Raw genomic sequence first — 14,177 nt, forward strand, 5'->3', positions numbered from 1 at the left:
TAGCCACTGAGAAGAGCATTATAACATGCTTCCTTGTCCTTTCCTGTGGATTGTAGCCAATCAGAGAGAAAGGGGGTAAGTCAGCTACTGACAAGATTCTTCTCAGTAGCTAAAACTCTCCCCTTTCATGATTATTAGCTCCTAGGGATGTCTGTTGTTGTGGGAGAAGGCATTAACAAGGATCTTATTCTCAATTCAGCAGCAAAAAAGGGGGAGGAGTGGCTGTGACTGTCATGAAGAGACCCTTTGCTTCTGAACTTGCCACTACACCAAAAAAAAGGTAAAGGTGTCCCTGCACTTACAGTGCGAGTCGTTTCCAACTCTTAGGGTGACATCTTGCAACATTTACTAGGCAGACCGTATACATGGGGTGGGATTGCCAGTTCCTTCTCCGGCCTTTCTTTACCCCCCAGCATATGCCGGGTACTCATTTTACCGACCACGGATGGATGGAAGGCTGAGTGGACCTCGACCCCTTTTACCGGAGATTCAACTTCCTCCTTCCTTGGAATCGAACTCCAGCCATGAGCAGAGCTTCAGCTGCGTTACCACCGCTTACCACTCTGCGCCACGGAGGGTCTTGCCACTACACTATTGGTATTTAATAATCTGAAATGTTTAACATTTTTAAAAGATAAAACAAAGAGGCAAAAAACTGGATGCATACATCTCAAGAGATAAATAACCCATCTATAATACACCTGCATGCTTGCCGTTGCCTTATTATTTATTTATTTAAAATATTTCTATCCCACCCTTCTACCCTATAATAGGGCACTCAGGGAGGCTTACAAAAATAAAATCAAACATGTGCATAATAAAATTGAAGCAGTAAAATCACAAAAACATTAAAATAAATTAAAATACATAAAATACAATTAAAATACACACACACACACGCATATATATATATATATAGGGATTGGTACTAAAGAGACTACAAAGGTAAAATTTAACGTAGAAGGCATAAAATCAGTGTCAGGATCTACCGTCAGTCCCTCCCAAAGGCTCTCCGGAACAAGGTCGTTTTCAGAAGTCTCCGGAAAACCAACAGGGAGGGAGCAGAGTGAACTTCTTGGGGTAGGGTATTCCAGAGTTTGGGGGCCACAGCTAAAAAAGCTCTCTCCCGCATGCCTGTCAATCTAACATCTTTCACTCCTGGCACGCAGAGGAGACCAGAGACAGATGATCTTAAATCCTGGACAGGTACATATGGGCATAAACAGTCCCTCAGGTGCATTGGTCCAAGGCTGTTTAGGGCTTTAAAGGTCAGAACCAGCACTTTGAATTGGGCCCAGAAACACATTGGGAGCCAGTGGAGTCGACAAAGCACAGGGGTGATATGCTCCCTGCGCCGTGCTCCAGTTAACATTCTGGCTGCTGCATTTTGAATCAACTGCAATTTCCAAACCGTTTTCAAAGGCAGCCCCACATAGAGTGCGTTACAGTAATCAAGCCTCGATGTCACCAGTGCATGTGTCACTGTGGCCAAGTCAACTGCCTCCATAATGGACGCAGCTGGTAGACCACTTTGAGTTGGCCAAAAACACTCCTGGCTACTGCAGCCACCTGATATTCAAGCAGCAGGGCAGGATCCAGGAGGACTCCCAAACTGCGGACTTGCTCCTTCAAGGGGAGTGCAACCCCATCCAGAACAGGTTGCAACCCCATCTCTGGTGCAGTTTTTCCCTTGAGCAGCAGTACTTCCATCGTATCTGGATTAAGTTTCAGTTTGTTAGCCCACATCTAGCCCTTCACAGCCTCCAGGCACCGGTTTAGGATGAGCACTCCCTCCCTGCAATCAGGTGGTAAGGAGAGATAGAGCTGAGTGTCATCAGCATATTGATGACATTGTACTCCAAATCTCCTGATGACCTCTCCCAGCAGTTTCATATAAATGTTAAAGAACATGGGAGACAGAATGGAACCTTGCAGTACCCCATAGGCCAACGGCCAGGGGTCGAACAGGAGTCTCCCAGCACCACTTTCTGGGTGCTGTCTGTCAGGTAGGACCGGAGCCACCATAAAACAGTGCCTCCCAATCCCATCCCAGCTAGACGGTCCAGAAGGATACCATGGTCGATCATATCGAAGGCCGCCGAGAGGTCCAGCAGCACCAACAGGGATGCACTTCCCCTGTCTGATGCATGGCGTAGGTAATCAAGCAGAGTGACCAAGGCAGTCTCTGTCCCATGGCCAGGCCTGAAGCCTGATTGAAAAGGGTCTGGATAATCCGATTCATCTAGGAAAACTTAATTTACCTTAATGAAGGCAAAATAGACTCCGGTCAGATTTACTAACCAGAGAGAAAACAAGGCATAGAAGTTTTCAATATTCTACCCCAGTCACCATTTCTTGTGGAGTAAGTAACAAGAGAATTGTCTGTGCCATGTTAATTTGAAGGCAGGATTCCCCTATCCCCTGACTGATTCTCAGGCTGAAGGAATGCTACAGATAAAGGGAACTCCCATCTTCAAATAAACATGGTATGGTTCTCATTACTTTCATCTTGTGGCCTATGTAGCAGAAATGACCTTTTACCAGTTTGGTATTTCTCCCCAGAGAATAATGTCTGACCAAGTCCAAAGATCATAGCCTACTTTGCATATCAATACCTAGTTTTATGCTAAATCTGCTAAAAGAATTCACCAAGAAGGGGGGAAGGGAATCCAGAGAAATGCCGCAGAATTCTATCAGCCATCTTTCTAGACACCTCTCTGTCAGGCATGCACAATTCCCTAGAGGGAATTTTTTTATGGGAAAGTACATTGCAGTGACACAATCACACACATTCCAAAAACATTCTTCAGAGTAATCTCTACAGCCAGGGAAAATTAGCCCTGGCAAAAAAATGTCCATGAGAGCAGGAAAAATAGGATTGGGATTCAACTCCACAGGAAATAGTTTTATTTCAGCACAAATATTCAGTTAAATCATAATAGCTGTATCAGGACGGCAGCATAACAAAGGTATACAGGAGATGCAACAAACTAAACAATGACAGCATTTATAGCCATGACTATATAAAAAAAGTGTTGGGGTAGGTTACAGTGTACCATATTATACAGAATAGCAAAGAGATGCTGCAAAAAGAAACTAAGTATTATATACAGACGCATTAAGTGAAATATAGTATAACCAAAACCCAAGTAAAAATGCTACTGATCCTACAGAGGTAACTGAGATGCTGTGTCCATCACAGCTGCCATAATGAAATGCACACTTTTACAAAATGAGAGAGAACTCAGAGGGAGCAATAAAAATGGCAAATGGTACAGAAAACAAATTAAAATAGAAAAAGTGGGTGACAGGAAGATAACATTTGAAATAACTTTAATAATCACCAAATATTGATAAAAAGGCAGGCAACTGTTCTCTGCTTTCACTGACAAGAACTTCATAGGCAATTAAGATAGAATAGTTGGTGCAGCTCAATCAAAGATCAAGATATATTTAAAAGCAAACATATGTCATTAAAAGTATCCATCAGTTCTATATAGCTGTGGCTGTGAGACAAATTTCAGCTTGATAAACATGACCTTTTCTTGAAGGGTACTGAATACTTCCTCAGCAGCCACACATATTAGCTGCAATCCTAACCCCACTTACCGGGAGCAAGCTCTGCTGAATTCAACGGAACTTATTTCTGAGTGGACATGGTTAGGATTGCAGCCCCCCCCCACACACAACACTTTGCTCTTTCCTCTTAAGACTCCCAGCAGACAGGGAGAAGCAGTTTCCATTACCCCTGCTTTGTTTCTACAGCACAGCGGCTGGTTTTTCTCCCTTCCCAGAAAGTTTGACTCAGACATACAATTAACTAATTTTAATGTTTTGGTGTTATGCATAATCATTAGAAATACTGTTGAAAATGAGCTTATGTACACTCCTATATTCTGAGAACTCTGAAAACCGGTTTAAAAATTGTTCAAGACATATTTTTAAAGTTTTTTTTTAAAAGGATCACCTAAGAGTCCCACAGAAAATTGTAACAATATGTAGTTGCTCAGTGATTGCCAATTTTTATAGGCCCATGGGTACTTTGGATTTTGGGGCAAGTGCTTTAGGCATCACTCTCTCTGGACACTTCTCTCCCTCCTCTCCCAGATCATCCCGCCCCGTCCCTGGAGACAGAAAGAGAGAAAGCATAGCCAGACACACTTTTACCCAGATCCCTTGGAAACACAAAAGTCAGATCTAGTAGAATCTGAGCCTTGAAAAGCACACAGAGCCAAAAGAAGAAGTGGGGAATGTCAATCGTTCCTCCTTCAGTTCTATTTTCTTTTCAAGTGAGAAAAAGGTAATCATCTTTACCACCTCGTGAATGGGGTGTGTGCGTCAATCATTTTGTAGACACCAAAGGAAGACCTCAAAGACACCATTACATTCACAAGTGGCACACTGGTGACCCCTGCATTACACAGACACTTGTACAAATTTTCATAGTTTAATGAAAGTTTTTGTAATAAAAGCAACAAGAGATAACGTCTGCATCAGCAACGATTATGCTACTGATAAACTGCATCACTAGCCACGTCCTACATCAGGGGTGCAGACCCTCTGGCCTGTGGGCCTAAATAGGCCTACCAGGCCTCCACAATTGGCCCACAAGGCTATTTTGGCCAAGCCATGCCCCCCTAATGTACTATATAGGACATCAAAGAAAGTGCAGGTAAAGTCAGAGGTTGGAAAGGCCTTTGCAGAGCACTTCCCAAGTACACAATAATGAGCAGATTGTTGGGTGCTTGGGAAGCCCTGCAAGTTTCCATTGGGGGGGGGGAAGGCTCTATTTTTAAGAAGTTGTTTGTATTCAGAGTGCTTCTCTCAGTGCTTTGAAAACAAACGGTTTTCTCTGCAGAGAGGAAAATGTCCCAGTTTCCCCACTGCAGAGACATCAAAGGAGTTCCTTTTAACAAACTGATTGCTAGTTAAAGGAAGCCTCTTTGAAGGCATGCTCCCAGCACCAATCAACTGATTGGCGCCAAAAGCATGTTTCCAAAGGAGATTGCTCTAACCACTGAACAGCAGTTACAGCAATCAATTTTGACAGCTGCCAATCACCCAATGTCATTATGAGATCAGGTGATTGACAGATGGGTAGTCCCACCTATGCTTCTCATGTAAAATATTTAGGTACCTTTTCCTGTCTGTCTTGCTTAGATTGCTTAGTCCATTAGATCGTAATGTTTCAAACAGCTTTTTTTTGCTTTATTTTTAGCTATCTTTGCACAGTACCTAGGTAATTCTAGGTGCCCCAAAATAATAATTCTAATATTACAGTTAAGATACTTATTTAATGCTCTTGTAAAAATGACTTCTTGGTTAGAGAATGGAAAGCCATTGTTTTATTTTCAGCAAGCTTGTGAAGCTCCAGTGCTCTAAACCTCTTAGATTTGCAAATTACAACTGTGATTTGTAAAACAACGGAAGCTGACTCTGCTGTTTTCCTGGACAGCCAGCATTCTTCAGCCACAATTTTAAACATCAGCAATTTTAAGTCTAGGGAGATTGGAAAGATGCACATAGCTTGATCATAGCACCACCAGTGCTGAATATATTTTCATAAAGTTCTGATGGAGAGTTCTTTCTTTGTCCCAGATTCATATTCTTTACTCATGAAAGGGCATTTGGAATTCAACGCACAACAGAAGGAAAAGGTTGAAATATGTGACCCCTTTACTGTAGGAAAACACATGCCATTTGTAAGCATATGTTTAAAGGTTTACATATTTATCTAATCCCTTGGGATCATCTATAACCTCCAAATGTGAAGGAGGGTTAGAAGCATGATTTCTAAAACTTCTGAACGAGCGAGCCTTTTCCATTCCCCCACCCCCAACTTCATTATTTCCAATTCTTCACATGCTCACTTAATTTTGTTTTATATTACAGGCAACACCATCATAAGATTTTGGCTCAGCTTATTATTGCTCAGTATCCACTACCTTGATAAAACGTTAATACACATAAAGTGCAGATTAGTGGCAGCCCTCTAGCTACTATTTCCCCTGAGGACTTCAGTCTGAACATGTCATGTGCCCTTACACTAGGGTGTGGGACAGAAGTGTCAGTGTTCAAGTATGCTGTCAAATTACTGTTCCCTCAAGGCAGAGTTATTTTGTGCTCTTCATCATGACACACCATGGGATAAACTAGAGGAGCAAGTTTGAGTAGTTTCTAAACACAATTATAACACTCATGAAGCACAGTGTGCGTGTCAGTTCCTATTTCCTAGCTATGATTTCCCCATTTTAATTGTAAAGTACATCCTCTCAAATTATTATTCTTAACTGCTTAATCCTCTCGACCAGGGCTGGGCAATATGTGGCCCTTGGACTAATTTCATGTGGCGGCCAGTCTAATTTCACAAGTCCTCTACAAGGAATCATTTCACACTTCTGACAAGAGTGATATGCCACTTCTGGCAGGCTGCTGGATAGAGAAGGGGGTGGAAGAAGGAGAGAGAAGAGTGGCCCCACCCACTGCTACCTTGACCCCACCGTCTGCATGCATCCCCTGGCAGATTAATCCCAAGGGAATGTGGCCATAGACAGAAAAAGTGGCCTTCCCATGCTCTAGCATCCTTCAGAATTGTCAACTCAGATTGTGTCTGTGTATGGCAGAGAATGAGAAAGTCAGCCAATGCTCAAGATATACTGACCACTGAAGCAATGCAGATACGAGCTCTACATTGCAAATGATTTAACCTGGACATTAAACAAATTAAATATAATAAATCTGAAGAAACTGTCTGATCTGTGAAAATCTGTGCTGTATTAAGATTTTATTAAATCACAAAACTGCCACTTCTTGTGGATTTTAAACAGTTATTAGACAGTGAACCTGTCAGAACTTCCATTATCATGACATGGAGTTCATAAACCTTAAATTATAAGCATCTTATTATCTTGCAGTGGATTATGGAAAACAGAACACTTAAAACATCTGGATGCTGTATCCACTGCTGGACATAGGAGACAGGGACAAGTCTAACCTCCCAAATACTAAGCCATACTGCTTGCTCATTCAGTTATTTCATATTAACGTAACTTCCACAAAGAAAGAATGGAAAGCACAATCACGGCACACTGCAAAGTTTAACACCAGCAGGTTCTAAAATTACCGAGCTTTTCAGAAGCCAGACCATATTTTAAGCATTGCTTCAACATGTTTTGACAGCATTACCACATAACCCCTACTAGAATGAAAACAGGCCACACTGTAAACAACAGGGGGGTAGCAGCAGATGGTTAGAGGAAAAACAGTATCATACTATGTCTACTCAAGTTCAAGATGTCTTATAAGGCAATCATGTGAGTAATTTTATATCAACCAATGTAACCCTATCTAAGAAACTTTCTTGGTAAACAAAGTCACTCACAATGATTTGGCTGGTCCATGACCGAAATAAATTCATTCATTCATTCACTCACTCACAATGATACAAAAGGCAGATTTGCAAAATATTAAACTCCCCCCTCCCAAAAAAGAGGGGTGTGTGTGTTTATGCCAGTTTCCAAAATTCTGTTACAATCTAGTGTGACCAAGAAACTGAGTTGGAACAGTAATAGGTCAAGCATGAAGGCTTGGGACACTGCTGTTCCCCCTGTGCCTCTTTTTCCCAGCCAAGAAGATAGAGCTAGGAGCCAGTTCCAGCTGAGCCTAAGGAAGCAAGGCATAGGTAGCCAGAACTATACTGGTCAGAGGCTTCAACATATATCCTGTCTCTACCCGACTTCCCAACCAGCCACTAGAACTTCATAAAAACAGCAATGCCCTGTGGACTGCTGTCTCCTGTCACTTGGGGAGCATTTGAGGTACGATACGTTTCAGTCATCTGATGCAGTTTTGTAGCAGCATCAACAACAGCAATGAAGAATCTAATTGTCTTTCTGGTTCCTAATAAAATCAGGTGACATGCATATGCAACTGGCAAGACTAGACTCTTAGTCTCTGACGGCACTCAAAACAAATGAACAAATCTTGATAAGTTACATAAAAACACAAGCTAACTTATGAATGAGCCTCTTTCCCCTACACACAGATGGCTTCTCTTCCCTTCCCACATGCAAGCAAACAAGCTAGGAAGTCTCAGTTATAGTATCCCATCACCTAGACCAGCCTTTCCCAACCAGTGTGCCTCCAGATGTTGTTGGACCACAACTCCCATCAGCCTCAGCCAGCATAGCCAATGGTCAGGAAAGATGGGAGTTGTGGTCCAACAACATCTGGAGGCACACTGGTTGGGAAAGGCTGACCTAGACCATAGTTGATGGCTTCTACACAAGCCAGGGTATTAAGCCAACTTTAAAACATGGCTTCATATTCCGACTTTTTGGAAGCCTTTAACCATGGTTTCACAATTCGGACATAACAGGAAACAATTATGCCGGGCCACTTCCTAGCTTGTTTCCCAGCTCATACAAAGGTAGGAGCAAAGCCAAGACACAATCGTCTGAATGCAGCCAGTTAATAAAATAATCTAGAAGGCACCAGAGCAGTGTCCCAGAGTGCACTTTTTGTTTCTACACAGACACAAGCACAAATGGTTGTTAATCATTCTTATAAAGGAAAGTTAAGTACTTCTCTTTTAGCTACTTGTAGTAAAGGCAAAATTTGTCCTGTCACTGGTCAGCCCAACCCTCACAGACAGGGATCCAGCAAAGCATACAATACACCTCTATGCACAGAGCACAGAGATTCACTGCACCACCAAGGCTCCATGCAAGATAAATGCCCTCACTACACACATGCCCATTCATCATAATGATGGACATCATTACAGTATAGTAATTTATAAAGCAGAGTTAGAGCTACAAGAAATATGAAAGTCTTCATTATGTAGACATTTCTTTTAAAACGCTAAGTGCTTAGCAATGATACTTTCCTAGCCATGATGTATCTCTGTAAATAACTGCAACTCTATAATGTCCAACTAGGAAGGACAATTATTGTTGTTAAAAAATAATCAACTGTGCTGTTATTTCTTTTACTTTTAAAAATGAACAAAAGCATATATTCACGGTAGTGAAGTAGGAGAGAAGATGATCATGACTTTTATTTGTGCTGCTATTAAGCATTAGTTCAACAACACAAAGATAATTAAAATAGCAGATCTAGAATTATAGTCTGAGGTTTTAATTTTAAACCTATTGATAAAAATGCCTGCAGCTATCCAACAGAACCTTGCTCTCATCCATCCTCACAAAGTAGCCACCAAGTAACTAGAAGTTTAATATTATTGTTTATGTTATAGGGCTACATCTGCAGTTCTGTTAAAATATTAAAAACATTGTCTGTCAGCAGTAGTCAGAGAGCAACTAATGCTGTAGCACTGTCAAACTATGTCGATGTGGACCTTGATGGGAGAACACTGAAAGACCTCTGAAAGCTGCTCTGAACATTTTAAAAGGAATAAAAGGCTGTGAGTATAAACAAACACAAAAAATAAACTCAGTTAGAATGTGCAAAAAAGACCACAAACTAGAAACCGCTTAGGCCCCATCTGCACTATATGTTTAAAGCATCATCATACCACTTTAAACAGTCATGGTGCCCTCCAATTAAACCTGGGAACTATAGTTTGTTAAGGGTGGTGAGAGTTATTAGGAGATCCCTATTCCCCCCACAGAGCTACAGTTCTCAGAGTAGTTTAACAATGAATCCCTCTTCCCAGGGAACTCTGAGAGTTGTAGCTCTACAAGGGGAACAGGGGTCTCCTAACAACTCTCAGCACCCTTAAACTACAGTTCCCAGGATTATTTTGAGGATGCCATGACTGTTTAAAGTGGCATGATATTACTAAACATATAGCGCAGATGGGGCTTTACTTATAAACAGAGACCAACTGACCTCAACAGGTCTAAGCATCACCAAGTGATTTTAAGAAAATGAAAGGCACTAACTTGTTTTTTATATAGTACAATATAGGCATAATACAGAAATTGAGCTTTCTGTCAACACCTGCCCTTTACTTTGTTTTTGAAAAATACAAGATGGCACAAACAGATTCAGGATAAGCAATCTAGTATATGCTGCCCAATTAATCCTTTATCTTAGTTTTCCCTTGTTAGTCACATGAAATGTTAATGAAACTGATCCTCATGGACCATTTTATTTTAAGCCTCAATTAGGAAGAGATTAGCTATAAGAATGAGATGCTAAAAAGCATAGTGGCACCTTTATTAGACTGTAAGCCTTTGGATAGGGACATTGTTTTGTTGTACTTTACTGCTTGTATAGTTCCAAGTTGTGTAGCTGTTTAATAAACATTACCTCCTTGAAAATCATCTGGTTTGCTGAAGCATCGGTTTTTAAAGGCAAGTCTGTTCCATTTATCTAGTAAAGGAGGAGTTTATGCCACAATAACCTAGCTACCCTCCAAGATGGTATAACAGCAAGGAAAGAAAATTCTACAAACTAACACAACTTCTCTTTAATATTTCTCTGTAGGGACAGCACAATGACAAGTCAAAACCATTTTATCAGTGCCCCAGAAGACAAAGAAGTCCTTGATCTGGAAGTATGTGCCTTTGCCCTTGGAGCAAGTTCAGAAAACACTTTTTGTTTTCCTTACTTTTAAAACATTTGCTGACACAGCGGTATGAACAAATGGTATGTGAGAATGATGAATTAGAGATTAAATATCAGTAAGTAATTAGGCTTTGCCCTGTGTAAATGAAATGCAGTGCCTGTTTTGGAACTAAAAGTACTGCTATTTTGTAAACCAGTTTCAAAAGGCATGGACAGAGGCATGAAGCTTCTGAAGTCACTGAACAAAACCCATGCACTAGTCCTGGCAACAAAGAATGATAAACTATTTTTAGGAGTATTGACCTGGGTATGATTTATTAGCTGCATAACTAGAAAGCTCAGGGTATGACTAGCATCACTAAAGCTAACAAAAACCCTCCTGTTCCCAAAGTCCAAATCTGACTCGAGCAATCTTGAAAGATGACACCTCCCAAACAGAAGCCCACACAGGAGATTGCACAAACTGAGGTGGCTGCTTATTTCCAAGAAAAGGTCCCCAGAGGCACATGCCCCAGTCAGAAGATCTCCTTCAAAAGCAAACTGTAATCTTACAACCACTTAAAGCCAAGCAAGCCCCCTGTTGATCATGTCATCTATATAAATAGTGTCAAAGCCCTGGAGAAGCTAGAGTAATGTGGACAGCAGCAGACAATGGTAGCCACGTGGCATAGAAATAAGTTGCTGGATGTAAAAGGAGCAGGACAAGCTACTCCTTAGTCCAGGGAAGTCTGGAATCTGGGTAACATCAGATATTGTCCCCACTTGAGAAAAGTTGCGCAATTGTTTCAGACACCAGATTTGGAAGAAACTTTTTGAAATAACCTGTCCTTACATTAGCCAAGTCTGATTTACACAGATGTCTCTGGTATCATAAAGTATGAAATGGGAAATGAGTTGATGTTACTTTTTTCATCTCCCATATTCCAAATATTAATATTCTCCATTGGTATGACAATGGGAACCTGATGAGGTGTGCTTTACACGACAAGTTGTCCTAAGCAACCAAAGGATACCTAACTAAATGAATCTTCCAGACAAGGGACGATTAGAGATGTGAAAATTTTGAAGCCATGGGGAAAAAAACTTTTTTTTCAGAAAAAAAACAGAAATTTTCAGAAAAGTTGAAGAAATGCAATATTAGCACTTTTTACAGATTGAAAGTCACTTTGTTACTTCAGGAACATCAAATGTAATTCTGTACAAGTTGGTTTGGCATAAAATTATCACATTTCGTAGATTAAAAGTACATTTTATTCAAACAATTATTACAAATTGAATTTACTTTTTAAAATTTCTACTTTTTTTGTAACAAATGGATCTACAAGACCCTGAACTGTAAGGAACCTCTTTCGTTTTGCAAGTTTATGAGGAGCAGGCAAAAACAATTAAAAAAAAACAGAAGAAGCCATCAACATTAATAACAAAGAAAATTATTTATGTCTCCACTAGTCCTCCACAGTTACAAGCAGACATAAAGCATCCATTCCCATAAAAAGAACTGAGAAAAAGGAGGGGACCAAGATTCAATTAAACATTTTATTAATCATGCTAAAATAAAATATTCCATAATCCATTTTTTCTTCATTTTTTTCAATTTTTCCAAAAAAACCATGAAAAGGATTCAGGGGAAAACAGTTTTCCCCCTGAATTTTTCTGGAGTTTTTTGGGCCTTCTCATCTCTAGGGAGAATCAAGCAGTTTTTTACATATCACTGGCAGATTCACCAGGCTGACTTCAATCTCCAGTCTTCAATTGTGAGCTGTTACCCAGAGGCACCAAAAAAGTTTGTTAAAGGCACTTAGTGTTTGTTTTCCCCTGCATGTGTTTTAATTGTTTTTATGTGTTCTTACTTGTCCTGACACTTCAGACATCAAACAGGTTAAAATCCTCTCTTACACATAGTATTCCTTTCTCCTGACAGAGTACAAATGAGGATGAAACAGAGTATCTATACGCCCACCTCAGGACAATGCATACCCCACCAAATCCTACTGGGGGTGGGGGTGGGAGTGGGGAGGAAAACAGTCATATTACATTACCCTAGCCCAGTTTACTTCCATGCAGAAATTTATCTGAGATATTTACACCATGCCCTCCCAACAAAACAAAACAAAACAGGACAACAAGGAACACTGGCATGTTGGTTTCTGGCACCACAGGACTCTTTGTCTACAATCCATAACGTCTTTCATTAGAAGCATAAATGCCAAGGCAATGAATGGGGCTTACTCCCTAGGAAACGAGCTCAAAATCTTCTGCCTGATTCCAGTTATTCATTTTTTTATTATTGGTAGTCATTATCGTTAATAATAGTAAACATTTACAGCATTTCCTGAAGTCCCAGGTTATGAGGGATCTCTCACTCCCTCCCATCCTTTGGAGACAAAATACCACTCCTATGTCAACCCCCCAGCCTCAATGGGGGGAGAGTAGAGGGATCCCCAGGGGCTTCTCCTTTCTTGGGGGGGGGAGAAGAAAGAAAGGGTGTAAATGGGAGAAATTGCCCCTCCCCCACGACCGGCCTCTCGTACAAAGAAATTACTCCAAATGAGAAGAGGAGGGAGGGGAGCCTTCACTGAACACCCCACATTTCAAAGGGCTGTATCTAGACGGGCCTCATCCTGCTGCTTTCCCCCACACCCAAAAAAAATCCCACTCACGTGGAAAGCTTCCTAGTCCAGAAGAGGCCTCCGGGCCAAAGCTCCTGGAGCTGAACGGCCCGGCTGAGGTTGAGCTTGATGTGGGCGAGGAGGCGGCCGGCCTCAGCCTCCAGCTTGTCGCCATAGGGCAGCAGCTTATTGTACACCAGCTCCTTCTGCGGCGGCGGCGGAGGAAGAGGCGGCGGCGGCCCGGCCACGACGCCGCCAACCCCGGCCATGGCTACGGCCACCTCCCTCCCTTCTTCCTTCCCCTCTTCGACAGCCGGCCCCCTCCCCGGCCTCCTTTCCCGGCGGTGGCGGCTACTCCTGCGGACTTCTTTCCCCTCGTCCGCCGGCTCGGCCCAGCTGCAGTTGCCGGCTCGGCCACTGAACTCGGCTCCCTCGGGCGTCTGTCACACAGCGGCGCCTGGTGACGAAGCAACTGAACGAACGAAGCGACTAGCGACGGCCTCGTTGTTGCCGCCGCCAGGCACTGCTGGCAAGGCAAGCAAGCAGGCAGGCAATGCGGAGGTCACTTCCGCTGTGGGGAGCGAGGAGGAGATGAGAGGGAAGGTGGCGCTGTGGGGGGAGGGGACAGGAGAAAGAGGGTGGGTTGGTGGGGGGGAAGGCGAGGAAATGGGGGCCAGGAAAGAAACGGGAAAGCCACTAGGCGGGAGCAAGAAGGACGACAGTGCCGTTGGCGCCGCCGTCGTAAACGCGATGCCTGAGGGGAACTGGGAGGAGGGAGGAGGAGGAGGCCGAAGGGAAGAGAAAATGAGATGTCTGAGCTGAGGGGCATATTACCACACGGTCTGCCCCACTATGGCTGAACCTGTGGTGCAGGCTCTTCCTCCCCAAATGGCCCTGAGTGATACACACGACCACGAAACCCCCAAAGTGACCCTGCCCGCCGCTGGGGCAAGTTTGGTCATCACCACATCTGTGGTCACCGGACGGGCTGCAGCCCACCCAGACGCGCTGACGAGGTCGTCGCCAGTCTATCAT

General features: G+C 42.5%; 1 protein-coding gene across 4 annotated transcripts in view; it reads right to left on the minus strand.

Annotated features, from left to right (window-relative positions):
- PSME4 (proteasome activator subunit 4) overlaps positions 1-14,175 on the minus strand; it is a 113,132-nt gene extending 98,957 nt beyond the window's left edge. For 3 of the 4 annotated variants that reach the window (XM_061625713.1, XM_061625712.1, XM_061625711.1), the window contains exon 1: positions 13,194-14,175. In XM_061625713.1, coding sequence (XP_061481697.1) covers positions 13,194-13,411 — 218 coding nt within the window. In that variant the 5' untranslated portion in view covers positions 13,412-14,175. The remainder of the gene's footprint in view (positions 1-13,193) is intronic. The other variant, XM_061625714.1, reaches the window with a different exon arrangement.
- Between the last annotated feature and the right edge of the window lie 2 nt (positions 14,176-14,177).

This window comes from Rhineura floridana, chromosome 4 (genome assembly GCF_030035675.1).
Source record: "Rhineura floridana isolate rRhiFlo1 chromosome 4, rRhiFlo1.hap2, whole genome shotgun sequence".
NCBI classification, from domain to species: domain Eukaryota; kingdom Metazoa; phylum Chordata; class Lepidosauria; order Squamata; family Rhineuridae; genus Rhineura; species Rhineura floridana.